At 47.8% G+C, this 23,589-nt stretch overlaps 1 protein-coding gene and 1 long non-coding RNA gene across 7 annotated transcripts in view; one reads left to right on the top strand and one right to left on the bottom strand.

Moving 5' to 3' along the window:
- The window catches only part of UBR4 (ubiquitin protein ligase E3 component n-recognin 4), a 77,981-nt gene extending 64,101 nt beyond the window's left edge, over positions 1–13,880 (top strand). For all 6 annotated transcript variants that reach the window (XM_080564237.1, XM_080564236.1, XM_080564235.1 and 3 more), the window contains 15 exons: positions 186–313; positions 738–845; positions 1,042–1,161; positions 1,880–2,070; positions 2,407–2,580; positions 3,099–3,198; positions 3,650–3,868; positions 4,137–4,250; positions 4,558–4,700; positions 5,004–5,129; positions 5,951–6,145; positions 8,002–8,226; positions 11,946–12,036; positions 12,596–12,758; positions 13,472–13,880. In XM_080564237.1, the coding sequence (XP_080420363.1) occupies positions 186–313; positions 738–845; positions 1,042–1,161; positions 1,880–2,070; positions 2,407–2,580; positions 3,099–3,198; positions 3,650–3,868; positions 4,137–4,250; positions 4,558–4,700; positions 5,004–5,129; positions 5,951–6,145; positions 8,002–8,226; positions 11,946–12,036; positions 12,596–12,758; positions 13,472–13,536 (2,162 nt within the window). In that variant the 3' untranslated portion in view covers positions 13,537–13,880. The remainder of the gene's footprint in view (positions 1–185; positions 314–737; positions 846–1,041; positions 1,162–1,879; positions 2,071–2,406; positions 2,581–3,098; positions 3,199–3,649; positions 3,869–4,136; positions 4,251–4,557; positions 4,701–5,003; positions 5,130–5,950; positions 6,146–8,001; positions 8,227–11,945; positions 12,037–12,595; positions 12,759–13,471) is intronic.
- Positions 13,722–23,530, bottom strand: LOC308181268. Its single transcript, XR_013941384.1, has 2 exons — positions 21,523–23,530; positions 13,722–21,393 (listed from the first exon to the last, which is right to left on the bottom strand). It is a non-coding gene; the product is annotated as an uncharacterized lncRNA (long non-coding RNA).
- Between the last annotated feature and the right edge of the window lie 59 nt (positions 23,531–23,589).

Genomic DNA, 23,589 nt, shown 5'->3' with positions numbered 1-23,589 from the left:
CCTGGCTCTCCTTCATGTTCCTGCTCATAATTCTTTTCAAATTCGACAGTTGATGTAACTTGAACTGCTGGTAAACGTGCCCTACTATACTCTCCATTTTTGCCTTGCTGCTTTATTCCCTATGGGCTCCGTGAGCTTGCCAAACTGTGACAGCTTCCTCTCTTCATGATCTGTCTGTCCCGTAGATGAAGAGGAGGATGAGGAAGAAGTTTACAAGATGGCAGGTGTCATGGCCCAGTGTGGAGGCCTAGAGTGTATGCTCAACAGGCTGACTGGAATTAAGGACTTCAAACAAGGCCGGCACCTCTTAACTGTGAGTCTCAGTTTCTGTTCTCTAGGGTCAGGAGATATGTGATAGAAAATCCCACAAGCATCAGTGAGGTTTCTACTTTTAGTTGTCTGCCTTGTGTTGCAGATTAGGTGTTTGAGCAGATTCACTAATTTACTAGAAACTGAGAAACTCCTCCTTTCCCCCTCGCATTCCTTTTGGTTAATAATTCTTTGCAAAGACTTTGAAGTGTGCAGAATTTGGTAAGGCTAAATCCTACCTTCTAGAGTTGTTGTTTTCTTCCTTGGCCTTACTTGAAAGCCAGAGCTGTCTAATAGCGGTGTAATAGTCTGGCTTGTATTTTACTCTAGAAGTCTAGAAACTATGTTGTCAGGTGCTTTTAGTTTCAGCGAAATCCTGGTACTCATTTTGAAGGTACCATAAAGAATGCGTTCTCTGTGTTTTGTAGGTGCTATTAAAACTGTTTAGTTACTGTGTGAAGGTGAAAATAAATCGTCAACAGTTGGTCAAGCCGGAGATGAACACTTTGAACGTCATGCTGGGAACTCTTAACTTGGTAAGGACAACATGGACTTCCATGAATTGTTTTGCATGGAATCCAGTGAATTTACTCTGACTGTCATGTTTATTTAGGACAACTACAAGACATCTTAAATATTGCTGGACCGGCGCTGCAAATAATGTGTTAGCCGTTCCTTACCTGGAAGTAAGTGGAAGTGTGTGTTACAATAAACTGCTGCTGTCTTCTCCAGGCTCTGGTGGCTGAGCAGGAAAGTAAGGACAGCGGAGGAGCGGCTGTGGCAGAACAAGTGCTTAGTATAATGGAGATTATACTGGATGAATCCAATGCAGAGCCTCTGAGTGAGGACAAGGTGAGTGCCTGGGGCTCGATGCGCAAATGGAAATGCTGACTGGGATTCAAGGCTTGCAAGCACCTTATTACAGTGATGCTGAGCTTCAGGAGCTGTAGCGGTGTGCTAAATGGGAGTCTAACCCTTATTATGCTTGCTGGCGTGTCTTAGCAGGCCTTGAAGGTAGGGCAAGAGGAGTGCCCTGAATCAAAAGCACTGCAAGCCTTATTTTGGATGATGCTTGCATAGTCCAGGTGGAGGTTAGTAAGCGTTGCTTGAATCTCTCCCCTGATACTTTGGGCCACAGGGCAGTGAGAGGCAGGAAAAGACGCTGTTCTGCTTTGTTTTGGAGTGTTTTTATACTTACTGAAAACAGGGTTGTTTTTCCAGCTAATTGACTAAGAACTATATCTTGAGTACACCGAGAATGAAAAGAGTTCCTTGCTCGTCTTTTGAAACTATGGGCTTATAGGAATCTGACCTCCTTTGGGCTGGGATTATTAGACCTTTTTGACTGGAAAATGCTTTAATAGTAGGCCAAAGAAGTCAGGTATCAGCTAGAGGAGTTTTATAGCCATTCCAGAAGGAATTTGGCAATGAGGATAGCTTTTTTCTTTATCAGGCTCTACAGCTGTAATCCTTCCAAGACTGGAGTCGTCTACCAGCTGCTAGAGTGAGGGTTTCCTTGAAGGGTGTAGATTTATTCCTGAATATAAGTCATGCTCTTCTTCCATTGCAGGGTAACCTCCTCCTTACTGGTGACAAAGACCAGCTGGTAATGTTGCTCGATCAAATCAACAGCACTTTTGTCCGTTCCAATCTGAGTGTCTTGCAAGGCCTATTACGCATCATCCCTTATCTGTCCTTTGGGGAAATGGAGAAAATGCAGATCCTGGTTGATCGATTTAAGCCCTACTGCAACTTTGATAAGTATGTCGTCATATTTTGACCAAAAGTTTGAAATCAGATGTATTGATAAGTCTGTGTTTTTTCTCATTGAGGCTTACTTCAGTGTAATGCAAAGCTTCAGAGATTCCTGGTACATAAGCTTGATTTCCTATTTCATTTCTAATCCATTTTGGAAAAAAAAGCGTGAGCATGTTGCTTGGATAGTAGGCCTTTAAAGTACATTCTGTGGTGACAGGGGTCTGAATAGGTTTTCTGAGTCTGAACTGGAGTCTGTACGTGCATTCAATGATAATGTAATGAGAATTACAGACAGGTTTGTGGAGAGCCTCCAAGTCACTATTTGTCCTCCCCTTTCAGGTATGATGAGGAGCACAGTGGAGATGATAAAGTTTTCTTAGACTGCTTCTGTAAAATAGCTGCAGGAATAAAAAACAACAGCAACGGCCATCAGCTGAAAGATCTCATCCTTCAGAAGGGGATTACACAGAATGCCCTCGACTACATGAAAAAGCACATTCCCAGTGCAAAGAAGTAAGAGTCACTACTTAATGTGTGTGGTGATCCTGAACACCCTTCGCTCATCTCATCGCCAAATGAAACAGTCTTCCGAGAAAGCTGTTAGCAAGTCCACATTCAGAAGCATTTAGACTTGGCACAGCTGTGATGCAAAGGGTCCAGTGGAACAGTGCTACTGTGGGGATAAGCTAAAAAGCCTGTAACCATCCCACATGTTACCCATCTAAGCTGGTTTCTTGGATATTACGATGCATGTATTTTCTGCCTGTTCCTTACCTATGACACCGGAACAGAGCTTTTGCTATTGATGGCCAGCTCACAAACAAAACAAATCCCAAGGCTATGAGTTGACGCTGTGGCTAACAGCATGCACACTATAGAAGTGGGAGTGTGAATTTCATTAATTAATGGAGGAGGGACACGGGGAAGGTTGCTTGTCTTGCCTGCAGCCTATGCTCTGCAAACTATGTGGCCAAGGGCCTTCTCAGAATGTCTGACTGCCCTTCAGCTGCTGCCTCCTGTTTTCTGTGCAGTTTGGATGCAGACATATGGAAGAAATTCTTATCTCGACCTGCACTTCCGTTTATCCTGCGCCTGCTCCGAGGACTTGCCACGCAGCACCCTGCTACGCAGGTAAGGGGACCATCTTGAAAGCCGAGCAGGACTTGGCTGGCTTGGTACGCTGCTTTTTGTGGTTGTAGCTAAGCAGATGTTTCTCCGATAGTTGATTCTACGCTGTTTTTGTTGCGCTTGGAGAGGCTCAGCAGCTTCAGGTAATTTAAGACTGTGAGCTGTGCAGTATTGATAGGCTTCTCAGGGCCTGAGGGCTATTTTAAGAATGCTGTCTCTCCAGTATCTTAGTAATGGCTGGTGTAGAGACAAGTTGTCCCAGTCTTGTGTGCAGTTTTAAGGCCCAAGGTCTGCAATGTAGAAACATTAAAGAAGAAATTAAGATGCTGTCATTGGCACAAATTGTTCTAAATCAGTGCTTCTGTTCAGTTGTGGTGGGGGGGAATCAGAGGGAAGAGTTAATGTGTTGTGTGCCCTTTTTCTGAAGAAGGTGCTGTGTTTCAATCTCTGCTAGGTGCTAATAGGTACAGACTCCATCACCAACCTGCACAAACTGGAGCAGGTGTCTAGTGATGAAGGGATTGGGACGTTAGCAGAGAATCTTCTGGAGGCACTGAGGGAACATCCGGAGGTAAATAAGAAAATCGATGCTGCCCGGAAGGAGACGCGTGCAGAGAAGAAGCGTATGGCCATGGCAATGAGACAGAAGGCCCTGGGCACTCTGGGAATGACGGTAATGTCTGTTTGTGCTGACAGCAGGCTATTAATCTATTGATCTTTTATTTCTGTCCAGCTAAAACTGACACACAGGGAATTGTGTAAAATGATTTACTGACAAATATTGTGGAGTTCAAGCGTACAGTTTGCCTGGTGCTGCTGGGAGAGTAAATATAGTTGCTAGTAGAAGGCTGGGAAATGGGTTGGGCATTCCTATTACAGTGGTGAGGATGATGCTATTCATTATTGTCTTTTTAACTTGCTTGAGTTGTTTTCTTTTTCAGACAAATGAGAAGGGTCAGGTAGTGACCAAGACTGCACTGCTTAAACAGATGGAAGAACTTATAGAGGAACCAGGTCTGACTTGCTGCATCTGCCGGGAAGGATACAAGTTTCAGGTAGTGTGTGATACATTTGCAAAGCCCTCTCACCAACCTGTGGGAACTTGCTAGTGTCCAGTTACTCAAGTCTTGGTGCATTAGCTCTGGGAGGTCAAGAAATCCTAGGTTTGGTTCTTGGAATCAATAACTGCAGAAGTGGGTGGGACATGGAAGTGTGGTTCCACTGAAAACTGGAAAAAATTACTCAATGTAATTTTGAGGTAGGGACTGAGATAGATGAAATACTTTGCAGTGTCAGAATGGCACAAAGTGTGAACTGTTACAGATGTGAATGATCTCTAACATAATCATTGTGTCATTGCAGGCTACAAAGGTCCTAGGTATTTATACTTTCACCAAACGCGTTGCACTAGAAGAGTTTGAGAACAAGCCCCGAAAACAACAGGGGTACAGCACAGTCTCTCATTTCAACATTGTCCATTACGACTGTCACCTCGCGGCTGTACGGTACGTTCTGATCACCAGCAGGATAGTGGCAGTTACTTTCCAAGGTGTCTTGTGAGCATGGCACCTGGCCTTCTAGCTCAGAAGGGGTTTGCCTATGAGTTGGTCGCTATGTAGCCTGCAGACAGCCATGGGCTTTTCTGTTGTGGCCTACTTTAATGTGACAAATGGAAGTCAAGACTGGACACTTAAAACTGAAGTTCATAGTTTCAAGGAGCTATGAAATTGCCAAGCTTTAGATAGTTTCCTATAAAAAAGCTTGTGTACTTCTAACTTGCCTGGGTATGGCTTGCTTTCTCAATGCAGACTCGCTCGTGGTCGTGAAGAGTGGGAGAGTGCAGCCCTACAAAATGCCAACACCAAGTGTAATGGGCTCCTGCCGGTCTGGGGACCTCATGTGCCAGAGTCTGCTTTTGCTACTTGCTTAGCGCGGTGAGTAGAAGTCGGTACTTCTCAAGCTGTTTTGTATTTGGGTTAGGTGAGACATTAGGTTACCACAGAGGCACATAAATTTCAAACTATCAAAGCAAAGATGGCAGCTAAATCTTAGCAACCCTGAGTCATTTCAAGTTATACCATTAAGGGATCCAAGCTAGAGAGCATCTCCTAAAAAAGAAAGGTGTCTTTCTGTTTCTTGGCTTTGTATTGATGTGTAACCTGATAAATTCATTACCTCTTGAGCCCCATGTCACTCCTGCATACATGCCGCGTGCATCTTCAGGAGCGTTAATTCATTTGCAGCCCAGTGACCCCTGTTTTACAGAAGAAACGTATCTGACAGCAACAGATTCCTTTCTGTAGCTTTCTAAACCTCTTGATGTTAATGAGTTACAATAACCTGACCGCTTACCTAGAGCACAACGAGATTGTTCATCCTGTTGTCCATATTCTTGATCACCTTGTGTGGAACTTGTACAGTCATGTTAGAAATTAGGAGTAGTAATATCTCAAATTCGTTTTGGCCAAGGAGCTGTATTCCAAGCCCTGGATGTGTGAAAATAATATTGATGTGTGTATATATGCAGATGGAATTAGCTTTGCCAGAGTAAGGTTTCTTTTTTTGTCAGACTCCCTTTGGGGAGGTTAATCAAAGGCAGCAGTGTGTGCATTTTTGTATCCTGTTTATCCTTTAAAGCTTTGCTATAAGATACTGATCAGATTCTGTGTTCTGACTTATTTGCAGTGTGCAAGAAGAAACTTGTTAGAGTTTGTAAAAGGTTTTTAATGAAGTAACACTTGCTGCTGTTTTTCAGACACAACACGTACCTCCAAGAATGCACAGGGCAGCGGGAACCCACCTACCAGCTCAATGTCCATGATATTAAACTGTTATTTCTCCGGTTTGCAATGGAGCAATCATTCAGCGTAGATACTGGAGGAGGAGGAAGGGAGAGCAACATACACCTCATTCCGTACATAATCCACACAGTCCTCTATGTCCTCAACACGTCAGTATCTTTTAGTAGCAACCTCTTCCTTCCGATCTTAATTGTGGAAAAGGCTATAAAGGGAAGCAGTCTGGGCTTTGTACATGTATGTGGTAAGAAAGGTGGGAAATCACACACAAGTTTCAGAGGGAAGCAAATTGCACATATTAAGCAGACTGTAACAGGCTTACATTATTCAGAGTAAAGCATTGCAGCTTGTGAGCATGCTGGATAACAGGGAATCAACTGAGTAAAAGCAATTGGGACTTAGCTTCTCTTTCCATTCTAGATATAATTATTACCTATGCGGTGAGCAACAGTGTTATTAGATTAAAGAAACACTGCCAGCTTAACTTTTTCTGGAGCAAACAGTGAAGAAACAATATGAAGAAGAAATTGTTGTCAGCTGAAAATAACCTTGGTATCATTTTTGTCTGACATGAACATAACCTGATTGGTTTGGGTTCCAGTTTTAACGTACTGGAATTCTCTTGTAGCATTCGGGTTTGTCAAAATGTCAAGACAATCTTAAGATTAAATTTCTTTTTACCAGTAGACAGCAGCACACAAACACTTCTGCTGAAGTGTTTCAGTAATATTTATACAAAGTGTAAGTATCTAAGTGTACAAATTATAGACACCTAAATGCTGTTGAATACATGAGCTGGTTCTGATAATACAGCATCTCATGCACAAATGTAATGCCTTTTATTTTTGTAGTTAGATACTGGGAAGTAATATTAATTACATTGAGGGTATAAATGTTAAAATACATGCCTCTTAAACCAAGGTCATTCCAAATGGAGTGCAACAAAATCTCAGCTCTCTTTGCCGCCTGGAACTAATCAACATTTTGGCTCTAATACAGTTTGGCTATTGTTTTTAATATCTATAGCCAGATTCCTCTCCTATTGTTTTCTGAGTCCCCTGAGAGACAAATAAATGAAACTATTCTTTTCATCTTGTAAGTCTGCTTAGTGGCACCAGAGAACCCGCTGTGTGGCTGTTGTATAAAAATGCATTATGTAGTTTCCAAACATCACTTTTTTTATTTTTTCTAAAGATGTGTTTGATACTAAATGTAGAAAATAAGAACTACTGGTTGGCTACCAGCTGCATAATGTAGCAAATGAAAATTTCACAAAATGCTAGCACCCAGACACAGCTTTATCTGTTAGTGATACTGATTTATACCTCCTGATACGGAGGGCACGTGTAACTTAAAAATCGAGGGACCTACCTGGCTGGCAGACTCTTCCTGATGAAGTAGAGCAATAGGCTGTGATAAACGGCTATACATCTGTGCAAGAGTTGACAGTCAGCTCTGGGTCGTCCTGACTCCTGAGGAATGTGAAGCAGGAGAGAGGAAATAAATACAGATATTTAAAAGCTTACAGTAAATATGTTATTTTCTTTGTTTTTGAAATTGGCCTGTATCTCCTTGATTGCTTTTGCAGTAGATGGAATTCCATAAATTGATCCTCAAGCCTGGCTGCAGGAGCTGCGCTCACATGCTTAGCATCAGCCAGGCAGTGGTACAACCTGAACACATGGAATGGCTGGCCTGACTCTTTTTTCCCTAAGAAAAGGAAAAATAACTTTACAACAGTATTGCCCTCTAGTGGGGCAATGCCAGCTGGCCTACAAGCCTCGCTCGTACAATAGGCAGCTCCATGGAAAAGTGAGTGTGCTAGACTTGCATGCCTTGTTGTGAGCAAACTCTCAATCAGTGGATGAATTTGGGAAAAATCTGGCAGTGCAAAGCTAGCAGTGTTTTTTCCTGTGTAGAGCTGCATAAATGCAGTACCCCAAAGCTCCTGGGAAGTTGCAAGTAACATACAAGAGCCAAGAAAACTGATAAAGTTCTTGTGTTTCAGAACTCGAGCGACCTCGAGGGAGGAGAAAAACCTCCAGAGCTTCATGGAGCATCCCAAGGAGAAGTGGGTGGAGAGTGCCTACGAGGTGGATGGGCCGCATTACTACACCGTGCTGGCGCTGCACATCTTGCCCCCGGAGAAGTGGAAAGCCATGCGAGTGGAGATCCTCAAGCGACTCCTCGTTACCTCCCACACGAGAGTGGTGTCACCAGGGGGAGCCAGCAGGTCAGCCACCACCCACTGCTGCTCCGCAGCTGCCAGCTTGCTCATGTTACTGCCACAGTAGTCAGAGCCTCACACAGGAAGCTATGGGGAGCTGAGGAAAGGAGTGAGCGTATTTTAGAACGGCAGATATTAACACTTTCTGAGCAGTTTTGTGCTCAGTCTTGCAGAGTTATGGGAGGAGCATTCAGTTTAGATGATTTTTGGAGTAGATCTGTCAGTTGATCAGTGAAAGCAGTGCTTTTCCTAGGTGTGTAGCTAAAAGTTAAGGTGAAGAGTAAGACGCTGATTCTTCCCCACCTCCAGTAAATTGCTGTAAGCAGAGCTGCTCTTGTGTGCTCTTTCAGAGCTGTTAGCATGCTCTGTGCTTGCCTGACTGAAAAGGCTGTTTCTGTTCTCTTTATGATCAGTCCAACAGCTTCCTAAAATAGAAATAGAAATCAAATGCCATTGCTCTCAAGAAATAAAAAAAAAAAAGAACGAAATCAATAGCAGCTGTCATGCACTTGAGAAGTGCGAGAATAAATGGCTGTGCCTGCCTGACAAAGAAAGTATTTCCAGAGAAGGAAAGGGAATTCTAGTTTCTGAAAAGATGATTTTAAATAGCTGTCATAATGAGGAATGAAATCATTATTATTCTAAGTCATTTTAAAGGGCATTCTTATTCTGATGACATTAATTATGTGTTTGATAAAGTAATTACATTGTAGTTACATAAAACACAGCATGCATCAATGCTATTAGAGGCATCTGAAGAGCTTCCGTGCCCTTAAAGGGGCTATAGTACCGTTTTCTGTGTTAGTTTCTGCTGTTCAGGCTCAGCCTGTTCTGTGTTTGTCTCTCCCATTTCCGCCACTGCTGCCTGAGCTCTGGGAGAGGGGGTGTGACAGGCACAGGAGATACTATCTTGGAGGGCTGCTTGCTCAGAAACAAGGGAGTGCAGCCTTTCATGTGGCCTGCAGAAGAGCCTGGCGAAGCAAAGCTCCCGTGTGGGATTGCTGTGGATGTTTGGTGTTTTTGAAAATCCTCGGTTAATGATTTTTCTTTCCAAACTTATCTCTAGGCAAATACGTAACAAAAACGTTGAAATGGCTACAACAAGAAACTTCCAGCTAGCCCTCTGATCTCTGGAATTTCAGGGGAGAATACTCAGAAATAGTTCTCAGGAATTATGTCAAGGTTTATTCAAGGGCTTTCTTTAATCCCTGCAGACTAAGAGAGCACAAAGCCTTCCACTGATAATACCTCTCAGAAGTAGAAATACGGCAATTCTTATTTCCAAGGTCTCGTTTTATTTATTCTTGTGGAAAATCAGGAGGAGGGCGATGGATGGTGAAGTTCTCTGCAGATAAGTGCCAATCCCTTGGCCCTGTGGGCTGAGGCAGAGAGGAAGCTAGTGCCTGTAACGTCAGAGTAATATGTCTGCATACAAAAGATTAAAATTAGCATTCCGTGTTAGAAGTAATACAAGGATGTTCTCTGGGAATGCCACTATTCAGAGTACATTGGAGTGGTGCAGACTGAAGGTTGAAGAGATGCAAGGACTCACTGCCACCTTTGCTGGCAGAGATGGAGGGAAGTTGCTATAGCAACTATCAGTGCATCTAAAAGCAGCTGAGGATCACCTCCTGCTCCTAAAATGGGCGTGTAAGTCTTATTAATGAAGATGCAGGCAATGCTATGCATTCCCCTGTGTTAAATGAAGGCAACAAATACTGCCTATGCCCTCTTAGGTGTTCTGTTCAGCTGCTCAGTATCCTTCCTGTGTTATTAAATATAAGGCAGAAGTGGGGAGAATCTCGCCAAAAATGTGAGACTCTTAATTTCTGACAGTTTGTACCCCAAGGTGTATATCTCCCCGAATAAGGATGAAAGTAAATAATTACTGCAACCCATCTCAGAAGGCTCCCGTAGCTGTTGGCTCATTATCCAGCACTGCCTCCCCTGTCCCTCAGAGAACTTAACCCATCTTCTGTCTCTGCCAGCAGCTACAGCTATTGCAGTTTGTCTGCAGGACCAAAGGGAGAGACACACAGCAGCTTCCGTGTTTTAGAATCTCTTCGAATTTAATCCCAAAGACGAGGTTACCAGGGTGGATGGGAGTTCTGGGTTTGTCCTTTTTTTTTTTTTTTGGTAAATACAGTTTACAAGTGCCAAAGAAATGAGTCGAATGGCTAATTACCTGCTTGTTATTGCTGAACCAAGAATTCTGGATAGAAAAATCCAGTAGACACTTTGCAGCGTAGCTTTCATGTGGGGTTTGAGGGGAGAATATTCTTTGATTTTTTTCCTGTGCTCCTGACTGAGACCTTTGTAAAATATTCATGAAAGAAATGAGGCTCCCAAAGTGTTAATATCTAACTTTCTGCTGGAAATCCATGCATAGCTGATGAGCCTGAACCAGCTTACATTAATGAAAACGCAGCAGCTATTTATGAAGTAGCTGTTCCAGAAGGTAGCTACCCAGACTTAACCCACAAGGGCCTTTTAGTTTTCAATTAAAGGAGCAGACTCCAATTATATCAAAACCAGTCACATAAAAAGAAATTCTCTGTTGCAGTACGTGGGAGTCTAGAATTAGCCTCCCTCTAAGTTGCTGTTCTTCCCGTGCAAATTTAGTCACCTTTACTAATTGGTTTTCCTTTAAATAATTAAGCCTAGCTGCCCAAGCAGACTGCCACCTACCAAGCTGTCTGCTTTAAGGGAAAGAAAGATCATGCAGTCACACAGACATAACCTCTTAAAATAAGAGCAGCAAGATGTTCATATCACACGCAAAAAAACACAAACCAACTTGTGTCAGATTGCAGCTGGTGGTCAGTTGATACCCTTTTGTCCTGCTGACTTTTGTCGGTGGCAGCTGGACTGGTTCTAGATACATTTAAAAAAGCTTTTTTTCAAAGCTTTCAAGTGGCGAGCAGGAAGTATCTTGTGACAGAGGCAGCTGTACCTGAGAAACGCATGCAAGAAAATTCCAAACCCATTAGAGTTGCTGGCAGGGAGGTTCAGCCTTGCCTCAACCTGTTGGTGATTAATCCTGTAAACTTTGGGAGCTGTTATCCCAGGACAACTCTACACCTTTTATAGCATTTTTGCAGACGGATGCTGAAAGTCCAAAAGCAGAAGTCCTTTCATGGCCATAGAAATCTTGTTGATTACAAGCAGGTATTAAATAAAAATTCCTCCATTTCGTCAAGGCTCCTTTTTTTGGGCCAGGGTGAGATAGTTCCCTCAGAGTCTTTCAGAAACAATTCCATGAGATAGAAACAAAAATATGTTCTCTGTCATTACTACAGACTATGTTCAAGACCTGGATTTAGTTATTTTTTTGGGGAATCTGCTATGCTGCAACCAGGGAGCATACAACTGTACATTATTTTTCCATCTTTGTTGGAAAAAGAGCTTTGCTGTTGAATTCCTATGTAGTCTTAGCAGTCCTTTTGCTTCTTTGCTTGTTTTCTTCCTGTGAAATACGTTTTTATTGGCTCACCTGGTTTGGTTACAGTAGGTACAGCTTGTAAAGCAATTTCCCAGCCACAGGAATCAGGGATGCCCAATGTTTGTTTCATGTCCAAGACCACATAACAGCTTACCGAGAGCCATTCCCCATGCGTATTATCGATAGGCGTTTTGGCCGTTTCAGCTTTCGTGCTATTCATCAAATCGGTCACCAAAGCGTAGTAAAGTGATTAACTCAAAGATTGATTTCATTATCTTCCTAGAATGGCAGATAAGGCAGTGAAGGAATATGCAACGTACCGCTCTGGCCTTCTCTTCTGGGCCCTTGTAGATCTCATCTACAACATGTTCAAGGTAAGAAAAACATGAAGGTTCAGCTGTAACTGCTTTCTAACCTGAGGAACTTCATGCATTTGAATTAGAAGGCAGGGAGTGACACCCCTTTATCCAAGATCCTTGTAAACTTAAAACTTGGCCTGCCTGTGTGAACAGAAAGGCTGCAGGAGGCTGGCTGTGCTTATTGCGCTCTAGCAATTTGGTGTCTGAAGAACTGAGAAACTTTTCCAGTTTGCAGCACTCCTCCTGTATGTGTACGTGCTTATTTTCCAACCAAGGATGTTCAGGACTGCACTGGGGAAACACTTGGGTAAGGAAAGAGATGGGGGCATCGCCACTACCAAACAGAAGCTTGTAGCTTCCAAAGAGGATAAATAATTAGGGTGAGAAAATGCCTGCAACCTTTTCTGCAATCTGTACGAAAAGATTAAAAAGTCATTTGTGGGGTAACTCTTTTATGTGGCTTATTTACAAGAGGCAGGGGACTTGAGTCCAAGCGCGACAGGAGAAGGCAGCAGAGTTTGGAGTTCTTCTTTGGGCTGATCTGCACTAACTGGTCCCATTTCCCCCCTTACAGAAGGTGCCTACCAGTAACACAGAGGGAGGCTGGTCCTACTCTCTTGCTGAATTCATACGACACAATGACATGCCAATACACGAAGCTGCAGACAAGGCCCTAAAGACCTTCCAGGAGGAGTTCATGCCAGTTGAAACATTTTCCGAGTTTTTGGATGTGGCTGGTAAGCGTGTGCTTTGCTTTCCCTTTTATAGGCTGCCTTAATGCAACTCGTGACTTGAGACAGCAGCATTCCTGACACGGCGGCGGCAGTTTGTTTGCATGAGGCAGAGAGAGGAGGAGACCTTGGCACTCCAGCCACTGCCTCAGCTATTTCACAAACAGTTGAGAGGCACACTTGAGCATCCCCAGACAGGAAAATTTCTCTCACCTGATCCCGCAGGTCCTCCCCCTGCTCTGTTAAACATAACTACTTACATCACAGCTTAAAGGTGTTGTGGGGTATATGTGATTTAGAGGCTGGTAAACAGATGAGGCAGCCGTTCAGTGCAGTGAGAGTTTCTGCTGTAGGGATTTTATCATCCCCAGGAGCTGCTGAAAATTCACTTGCAGAGAGTCTGCTCTTCTGACCAATTTCTGACCAACAGAGTTCCAGTGCCTTGGGCCAGTCTCTCATTGTCCAGTGTATGGAGCTAGCAGGGTCTCTATAGTAGTTCTGTTCCACAAGAGCAAGTACCGTATGGATTTAACGTATACACCTCGGTCCCCGCTGTACATGCATTCGGCAAGGGTTTATCTTCATCTGCTCCATACTTAAAATAACACTGCAGCTGTCATTATTAACTTGCTATACATACACCCTAGCACAAATCCATAATGTCGGCAGGAGAAACTGCTTTGTGGAGCTAATTATTCTGTATTGTCTTTTGTTTAAAGGGCTCTTATCAGAAATCAGTGACCCTGACAACTTCCTCAAGGATCTTTTGAACTCCATCCCCTGAGCCGCCAGCACAGAGAAGCGTTGGGCAGAGACTACACTAGCTTGCCTTCCATCCCTTTGTGTTCCTCCTTGTGCAGCCTGTCCCTTCCCTGAGGAGTGCTGCAGTTTATTGGTTTTTTGTTTTGTTTGCTTTTTTTAATTATTATTAATATTTTCTACAGTTTTTCTTCCTGGAGTGATTTGGAATTTAGATTCGTTTTATCTTTTATTTCACTGCTTCTGTCTGTAAAGCCTTGTCTATTTGAGCTGGTTGAAAGAACTTGTACAGAGAGGAATACGTACCAGTAAATCTTAATGCTTTAGTGTGCACCTCTTTGAAGTTAAATAAATCAAACAAATGGGTAAGATGGGTTTGACTAGTATTTTAACCATGCAGTAGCTTAAATGCCAAATTCTTTCCCATCTTTTCTTTCAGAGCTCCTTCTTTCAGGGCTCAGAGCTGCTGCTCTTTCTGGCCCGTAGTCTGGACAAGGAGACACAGGAAACAAAGGACTTGTAGTGAACAAAGCAGCAGACTGGCGCTGTGTTTACTGATTGTACATGCAGAGCAGGTTTCCCATTGTGGGACGTGAGCCTTAGAGACTCGTGGATTGCAAGGACAGTGAATCCTTCCACCCCTTCCTCACCTGGGTGAGGGGAGCTGTGCCAGCTGCAGTCACCTCCCCTGGCACTTGGTGTTACCCCTCTCCAAGGCATGCTGCATATCACGGGCTCTTTCCTGACTTTATTCTCGCCAAGGCTGTATTCAAAGCAAGCATGCCAGTTGGAGCATACTGATGGTGATGTTACCTCGCAGAGGGATGCTACTCACATCAGATTTGTTTTCTATCTGGTAAAATTTTCAGCTTTGAAGAATGCATGGAAAATAGACCCTGCGCACTTCTTGAGCTGGCCACTTGCTCTTTCGCTAGTAAAAGCTTGCGTTTTGGTGTGCATGCCCTGACTTGAAGCCAAGTACCTGTTTTGAGTACAGCCTTGCCTTTTCTCACTGAGTTGTGCGTGCTGGTAACCTACCTTCACCATTACCTCTGCTGTCCTGTAACCCAGCTGACACGTGGTTAAGCTGGAATCTAATAAAGCTTTCCCTGTCTTCCTCGTCTCTGTTTGAACTTGAATTTCTGCAATCCTAACGCAGTCCCGTCATGCAGTGCCCCATAAATAATAATTATTTTAGAGGCTGGATAATTCGGCAACCTATTTGATGCCTTTGGTTAGTGTTGAGCACGTATTGTGATTTGACGATTAGCAGATGGTTGAAGGCTCTTCTCGCCTCTATGGGTGCTTATTTCCCTCCTGGCAGTTGGATGTGATTCTGGGGAGGAACACTGAATAGCAAGTTACCTCAAGGAGTTTGGGTTCATCTCTTGTCAGCTGGGTAAATCTGTCTTGCTTTATGAAGGTACAGGAGGGGGATTAATGTGTGTAGTTGGTTTCTCTTTAATATGGCAATATTAAGCTTCCAACCAGCGTGCGGTATATCCCTTGCACCACATAAAAGAGAAAAACTCCCTTTGTTTTAAAAGCGCTGTAAAGTCAAACCTAACAGTCTTCTCTCCAAACAAGCAGCTGTAGCATAGCTGACGGGTGGATGTGCAGATTGTACTCTGGTATTGGTAAGCACAGTAGCTTGAACAATACTAAAATCCCCTTTCAAGTGGAGGACCTTTCAAGTCAGTGTAGTTTCTGAAAGCAACAGTAAATAGGTAACATGAAAGCAACTTTTTATGATAGGGAGAGTTGAGGTGCAAGACTGAAACCCTAACACGTTTTGACTTTGTTATTTGGGTAAGATTGTGTAAGACTGGTTAAACTCGGGACAGGAACTACTAATGGGATGGTTCAGAAGAATGCCAAGCTGCTTTGCTGCCTTTGGAAAGGTAGAAATGGAGGAATACCTTTTCCTCTTCAGCACAGCCTCAGCGTTCCAGGCAGCCCCTTGGCTTTTGCTTCGCAGCTGTTGCTTCACTGAACCAAAGGAGGATGTGACAAACGCCTCGTGCGCTGTCTTCCCACACTAACAAGGTAACTTCAACAGAGCTCAGGCTTTTGCTGATGCAAATCCTGGTTTATACTCCATTTATGGTGGCACGGGTCTTTGAAAACATCCTCTGCCATTGCAGGAACTGGTATGGTATATACAAGCAAAATATTTCTCCACCAGTGGAATTGTATCAGCAGCTCCTTAAGCTTACCTGGAGCAGAACGCGGTGACCATTTCTTGCCTGACGTTTGTACAACTGCAAAAAAGCAGGATTTTGAGAGAAGATCATAAACTGTCCCCTTATCGATACAAGTCAAATTGCAATAAACAACTCCAACCGTTCTGGAGGATTTTGCAAAGGTCCAGAGATGAATTTTGGAAAATGAAGTCATCGCATCAAGGGCCGGAAGCACGAGAGGACTGACTTGATGGGGAAGCCTGGTCTGAAAAGAAGGTGGAAGCAGCGTGATAGCACTTCTGGCCAGCAGAATAGCCTGGGAGGGACTGAGGACAAACAGCAGCAACCCCAGGAAGAGCTAGAGAGGGGCAAGAACTGGAAAAGGTTTGGGAAAGCTTCAGCTGAGGCAGGTGCTGAATTGTTTGCAGTGCTGCACAAAGGCAACGCACTCCAGGCTGTAAAACCCCCAGCAGGGTGGGTGGGAATTGGTCAGCCTGGGATGTCAGCAAAGATTTTTGGGAAGTGTTTTCCTTAAACTAAGAGGAGCCAGGGAGTTGGGAGGGGGAGAATTGCCTCAAAACAGGTACAAGTGGCTCAGGTTCATGAACCAAACCGCTAGGACATTAACATCGACCTCCCTCTCCCAGACAGTTTATTTGAAAGACATTTTGGGAACTATCCTTAGATGCCCGAAAGGCTGTGACCTCTGTGATTGCTCCACATCTGGCTTTGTGGCTAAGAGGTTCCCCAAGACGACCAGAACTCATTGTGGTGCCTGTTCATGCTGGGTCAAACCTGGGTGGTTGTTTATTAATTAATTTTGAGCCAGCAGTGGGTGCAAAGGCCCCTGCCAGCCTCAATTAATTTGCCGCCACTGCTGAGATGATTTTATCCCTCCCTGCGGGTTGCCACAGTGGATGCTCTGTCCCTGGGCTGCCCTATGAGGTCGGGAAGCCTTCATCCCACCCTCTGCATTGGTACCAGCGTTCCCAACCAGGTCTAGAGCCGAGTTCCTCTCCTCTGCTGTCTCTTGCCACAATTGCCTGGACGTGTTTTTGAACCAGCCACGGGGTTACGACTGCAGAGCACAAACACCCTGCGAGTGGCAGCGTCTGGCCGCTGCGGAAGATTCCCCAGAGTTTTTCCGACGGAGAAGTGATTTATCTCCCCAGGCGCGTGTCCTCACGGCTTGTTTTTCAGGCAGGACGCTCCGATCGTGCCTTTGGGAAGATCACGGTGGAGCCTCGCCACAGAAGTTCTGGGCTCTTGGGCACCACTGCAGAGATTCAGAGCAAGAAGCTTGCTGCCTACATTCCGGGGAGTCTCACCGTGTGTATTATGGTACCGAAGGCTCCCTTTCCTACCGAATCCCCGCCGCTTTCCCCTGTTGTGGCCCAGTTTCTGCTGGGGCGCTGCCGGGACGCTGCTCAAGGTGTTCCTGCACCAGGCTCCTCCCCGCCTCCCATCCCAGTTTTCCCCCGGCAGGAGCTCCCCGGGACTCCGCGACCCTTCCCGACTCCTCACGCGATGCAAGAAGCGCTCCTGCAACGTGGCGAGCAAAACCCCCTGCAGCAAACAGCGCAGTTTGCGGGTGACAAAATTCACGTCTTTTACAGAATTTCCACCTTTCTGTAAACTTTCTGGAAAGACGCTCGAGGGGTTTTGAGGTGAAAGCACTTCAGGGCTGCGCCCCCTCCTAGGTGGAGATGCAACAACCAGGGGTGGTTGCCCCTTTCCTGCTTTCTAAGAGGGAAAAGAAAAAGGCTAAATCCCCACCCCCAGGTTTTTATTTTATTTATTTTTCTGGCAGTGGTGATAGGGAGAGCTACAGCTCCCAGTTTATTGCCCCTAAGGCCCGTTGCAAGCTCCTTCGCCTTTATAGAAATAAGAAAACGTTTCGCTTTTGAGGCAGCGTAAAACCAGGCAGCGCTCCAGCAAGGCTTGGAGGAGAAAGCAAAAGAAAGGTGCAAGCTGTAAAATATTAAAAATAAAGGTGCTTTACTGTAGGTTCGCTCCGAGCCCCTGCCTCTGGCCCTGCCCCACGACTCCCCCTGCGCTGCCACATCGCACTTGCGCTGCTGGCTGTAGCCACGATGCCTCTAACGGGGCTCCAGCATGCAGCAAGGACAGGATTAAAGGCAGTGGGAAAGCACCCAGGCACCCAGCGTGTGGGATGTGGGCAAGCAGGGCCCCGGGGCGGGTATTTTCAAGCTTTTTCATCGAAGAGAATTGTTTTTTTTGTTGTTGTTTTGGGGACCCCGAGCACTGTGCGAGGTCCAGGGGGTGAGAATGCCACCTGCTCCACTGGCCACCGCTGCCCTGATGAGATTTTAGAGCAGTTCTCTTAATCGTGGGCTGGGAAACTGAACTGCAGGCCTGGCAGGGTGGTGAGCAGCACGGGAAGCCCCTTGCAGCAGCATTTGGGCAAACAGCTTGTGCTGAAGGAGGGGGGGAGGAATAACAGAAAGGCTTTGACTGGGAAAACGCTTCAGCCAGGGGGATGGATGTTGGGGGCTGTCGAAGGGTTTGCCTCTCCCTAAGTGGGATTTGGGCTTCAGCTCGGGAGCTGGGTTCCTGGCCTTGAGGGTGGAGAAATCACAGCCTCGGGGAGCAGGGAGAGCTGAAATCAGTGCCCGCGGGTGCCGGTCCGATAGAATCAGGGCTCCCACCCCTAACGGGTGGCTCTGATCAGCCACTGTGCTGGCGGTGGTACCAAAAAGGAGCTTCTGCCGGGCCGTTTTTTAAATCCTTTTAATGAACAAACACATCCAGCCCGGCTCCATCCTTTAATTATTCCTCCTATTTGATGACGAAAAAAGAACTATTTGCTAATGATGAAATCGGACATTAAAGGCACGGCTCCCCCATCTCCAGGTCAGTCGCATTTCTCATCCCTCGCTCGGCGCTTTGCCCGCCGTCAGCAGTTCTGCCTTAATGAGCTCAGTGACTTGAGGCGGCCAGCACAGAGGAAAGACATCCACGGGCTGGCAGTCACTGACGAGCAGGCGTCTGTCAGGGCGCTCCACCCCGGGACGTTGGGAAACCCGCAGGGAGAGTGGCTCCAGCGAGCTGAGTCAGCCCCGGTGGTGCACGGGGCCGGGCAGCGGGTTCAAGGCTGGGCAGCAAAGAGCTGGACCCTGGGGACCAGCCGGGGAGCGGAGTGGGGAGCCAAGAAGCGCCCAGTGCCGGGGGAGCAGCAAACCAGCGCTGGCTGGGCATCTCCCGGCGCTTGCTCCCAGTCGCTCGTCAACGCCTCCAGCCGGCCTTTGGCCACGGCAGGAGTTAGTGCCGTGTTTCGGGTGGGAAATTTTGACTCGGCGGCGTACAGAGCTCCTGCTGCTGCCTGCAGGTCCTCCGGCTGCGTGCGAGCGGGGAAGCACCACAAGCTCTTCTGCTGTGCCCTTCGGGGGGGCTGCCAGCAAGTGCCTGAGCTCGGTGCAGATTCGTAGGGAGAGGAGAGCTGGCGGCACGTGGCGCCCACGTCAGTGAGCACGGGGCAGCTCCAGCACCTTTGTGCTGCCATCGGCTCTTCTCCATCCTGGGCACGTACCGGGCTGAAATCCCACAGCACGAGGAATGAAGGTGCTGAGTGGGTGGAAGAGAGTCTTTGAGAGGCAGCCGAAGCTGCACCTGAATGCTGTGGGACGGCCACGCGTGCTCTGCTCCGCTCGGTGCAAAGTGAGGGGGAGCAAAGGAGAAACGAGCGGACGGGGACGGAATCACCCAGCATGGTTCTGTGCCTGGGTTGGCCAGCACGGCACCCCCGGGAGCTTAGCACTGATGGGACTGAAAGCAGGGATTTGGGCGCACGCGGAATTAATGCTGCGGCATCCTGCAATTATCCTTGACGAATTGCCAAAGCAATTAGTGTGAGCTAAAGCACACCTGCAGTGGCCTGTACAGGCTTATCGGGGCATATTTGCTGCCCTACTCAATACAGATGCAAATATTTGGTTACTGAGGAAGCAGTGAACATTGCCACAGTCTCCAAGGCCATCCCACGACGTGTCTCAACCACTCCGGCTGGCGGATGCTCTCCCCAAAGCATCTCTATCTGTGTCTGAATCCCTGTCCCCTTAATTCACCCGCCATTCAGGTCAAACCCGGCGCAGAAGATTTGTTTCCAAAATATTTATCTCATCTCCATGCGGAAGGGAAACATCGGTATCGCCGGGGTGGAAAACATCCCGGCAGGAACACCGGCTCACCTGCGCAGGGCACGGTTGGGGTGGGAGGTGATGCTGATGGAAGTGCGTCCTTCCACCCGTGGCAACAATTTTGGGAAAATCCTGGGTGCGCAGAGATTCAGCAGGGGCCAGATCTGGCAGAGGGGCTGGGGATGAGTCCGGTGCTGAAGCCGCTCAGCCCAGCTCTGTCTTCTGCACCAGTGGTGCTTGGAGGGCAGATTTTGCAAACTTGGAAGAGTGGGAGTGAGCTCCTGGCAGACTTTCTGTGCAGCTGCACTCTGCTTTGCAGTACTGGCATGTAAAGGAAAACCAAATGTGGCAAATCGAGATTTTTTTTACCTCTGAAAAAGTTAATGGAGCTGGCTGGCCAAGGAACAGAGCTGTAATGGGAGAAGGTGCTGGGTTTCGGCTCAGCTGTTTGCATTTCACATGGTGCTAATGGAATAGGTAGAAAATACAGTGGGATGAAATGCTTAGAAAAGGCAAGTTTGGGGAGGAGAGCGCTCCTCAGAAGGCAATGAGGAGCACGCTGCTGCTTGCGGCAGCTTCCAGCGGCTCTTCTGCATGAGCAATGGTAGCTCCCACCCCATTTTTGGTGTTCAGAGTGCAAGGTGCTCCCCAGAGGGGCTTTCCACATGGTCCCGTCCCTCATAACCCCCTTTAGCATTGTTTTTTATTATTATTTTCCAAAGTCTGTGTTATATATGATTATTACGCCCTCAGAGAAGCTGTTTTCCTGCAGTCTGCCCCCAGTGGCTGGCAGGGCCGTAAGGTACAGCATCCTCTACATTAAATACCCATCCTGGAGAGGTGCCTGTAAAAATTCTGTCAGTTCTTGTAAAAAAAAAAAAAAAGCCTGGGTCATGCAAATCACCACTTTCCATCCCTGGGCTCCGACCAGCAAATGTGGCCATTAAGGAAAACCCAAAGAAAGCAGAGCCCTGGTGATGACGCCATGAGGACAGCAGCCACTGAGTTTTTTGGGGGTGATGTTGCAGCCATTGGGTTTTTGCATGATGCAGAAAGCCCTGGGCAAGGATGTTCCCGGGCACCAGGGCTCAGCTGACAAATCCCTTGGGTCGGTGTCTTCCAGGCTAACGAAGCACCGAGAAAACGAGTACAGGACCACTAAGCAGATGCACAGAGCAGCCCTGAAATAGTTGCTGAGGTTTGCACACCAAGGACGCTACCACGCGTTAAAACATTGGCACTGGCTGTGAACCTGCTCCCGAGCCCCTTAGCACTGAGCCGGCAATCCCAGGCGCTGATGTGAGCGGGTCCCGTAGGTGTTGTCCCATCAGATGTGACTGCAGAGGTGCAGGCAGGTGCCAGCTCCGGCCCAGCCTTGGGTACCACGCCGCTCCCCCAGCACCACGAACCTTTTGCCTGCACCAAGGGAGTGTAAGAACCAGGCCTCTGCAGGTGCACGATGACGACAAAGCCAGCCCACTTCTCCCAGCGCAGCTTCTCCCCCCCAGCCCACTTTGGGCTGAAGCAAATGTTGCTTCTGTGCTGAGAATGAAAACAAATGGGAAGCATCGTTCTTAGCAGGGCTAGCTGCGGTCACCACGATTTAATCGGTGCTGGCACGGGATGGCTTCTGCGTTCAGAAGTAGCACCATTTCCCATCCCTTTTCCTACCTCTCCAAATAGGAAGACACTAATCACCGCCCCAGTATCCCATGCTCTCAGCTTTTGACATGGTGCTGGACCGCAGGTGGGCAAAGCCTCACGGAACAAAGCCTCCGCTTTCCCCGAAGAGCCCTAATCCTTGTTAATTGTTGCCGGTGTCATTAATTTGGGATGGTGGGGAAATCCGTCTGTCCTTGGGAGGGGCTGCTGAGGGATGCCAGAGGCTCACTCACTGCAATGGCTGCTGGCAGTGACCTTACCCTGGGTGTGGTGCCAAGCCAATTAGGCTTGGTGGAGGGGCTTGTTAATTAGCGAGCTTTGGTAGTGAGTTCCCGTCTGAACTCACTCTCTGAGGTTTTCCTGCTTCCTTAAGGAAATAAAAATAAAAATAAAAACTGTGCATTGTTCAGCACGGCAGAGGGTGTGGTGCAGCACCAAAGGATGCTCAAAGCAATGCAAGGGGTCACCACTGAATTCTGGAGGATTACCCAGACCTGGGGTAAATGGCCAAATCTGCTCTTGCTGGACTGCTGCTCCTAACAGTAACCTCGGTATCTGCACCTGAGGACATTCTTGCCATTAATAAGGTGTCGTGGCAAACCCCACAGAGTGATGCAAGCTACAGGTGCATCGCTCTGGGCTCCCCAGCCGCACAGCCCTGGGACCCGCTTCAGTCCTGGGAAAGCCCCGGGGCCTGGGTCGCCCAGCCCAGCCCAGGCCAGGGCCTGTCCTCGGAGCCCTGCCCAGCGTCGGTGCCATTGCAGCTCCGTGCGGACGGTGTGAGGGCTGCTCCTCGACGGCCAGCGCCGCCAGCACGGGCAGCAGCTGGGCACTGCGCGCTCAGCAAGATCACTTTGGGTGTTTCTTTGAGTCACCTCGGTAACAGCGAGCCTCCGCCTCGGCACGTTCATTTTTTCCAGGTGGTGCTGGGCAAACACGGGAGGTGTGCACACGGGATCCTGGGGGTGGTGGGAAAGGCGCCGCGCTGTGACCCGAGAGCCCCCCAACACCTACAAGGGTTGGTTTTGCAAGGCTTGCTGCGAGAGCTCCTGAAAGCATCGTCTTTTGTTCCAAAAGCCATCCCCCCATTTATACCACACAGGAGGAGATCCCTGCCGATCTTTGAGCCCGGTGCTGCTGCTCGGCTGGGCGCCTCTTGGACACGCCGCGGCGATCGCGCAATTCAATTAAACCATCGCGTTGATTGCTGAGCGGCCCAGAGGTCCAGCAGCAGTAAGCGGGAAACGCTTATTTAATAACTTAATTACCAGATTGTAACAACGCTTCAAGGGTTCTGATGGCGGCTGACAACCTCATCCCCTGTGCCTTCAGCCCGTCGCCGGCCGGCTCCCCTCAGCCCGGGGCAGGGCTGGGAAGGCGCAGCCGGAGGGCACCGTGAGGGCCGGCCCCGGGGTGCCAGAGAATCCCAGAATCACCTAGGTTGGAAGAGACCTCCAAGATCGCCCAGTCCAACCTCTGACCTAACACTACCAAGTCCTCCACTAAACCACATCACCAAGCTCTACATCTAAAGGTCTCTTAAAGACCTCCAGGGACGGTGACTCCACCACTTCCCTGGGCAGCCCATCCCAATGCCTCACAACCCTTTCAGTAAAGAAGTTCTTCCTAACATCCAACCTAAACCTCCCCTGGCGCAACTTTAGCCCATTCCCCCTCGTCCTGTCACCAGGCACACGGCAGAGCAGACCAGTGCCGCCTCGCTACAGCCTCCTTTAAGGTACCTGTAGAGTGCGATCAGGTCTCCCCTGAGCCTCCTCTTCTCCAGACCGAACACCCCCAGCTCCCCCAGCCTCTCCTCATAAGCCTTGTTCCCCAGACCCCTCACCAGCCCCGTTGCCCTTCTCTGGACCCCCTGCACGCCAACCGACCGAGCTGGGCCGGCCCAGCGAGGCGCTGCCGGGCGGTGCTGGAAGCCCGCAGCCAGGCCGGGCCGAGGCCCCGCTGCTGCCCGAAGGCGGCGGCGGCTCCCCAGGCTCCCCGGCCCCCACCGGCCCAGGCCTCGCTGCCGGCAGGTGCCGGCGAGGCTCCACGCGGCCGGGGGGGGGGGGAGTGGCC

Source organism: Anser brachyrhynchus (assembly GCF_964034855.1).
Source record: "Anser brachyrhynchus genome assembly, chromosome: 21".
In the NCBI taxonomy this organism is placed as follows: Eukaryota; Metazoa; Chordata; class Aves; order Anseriformes; family Anatidae; genus Anser; species Anser brachyrhynchus.
The sequence above is the reverse complement of the archived record's forward strand: the minus strand, read 5'-3'. Positions and strand labels throughout refer to the sequence as shown.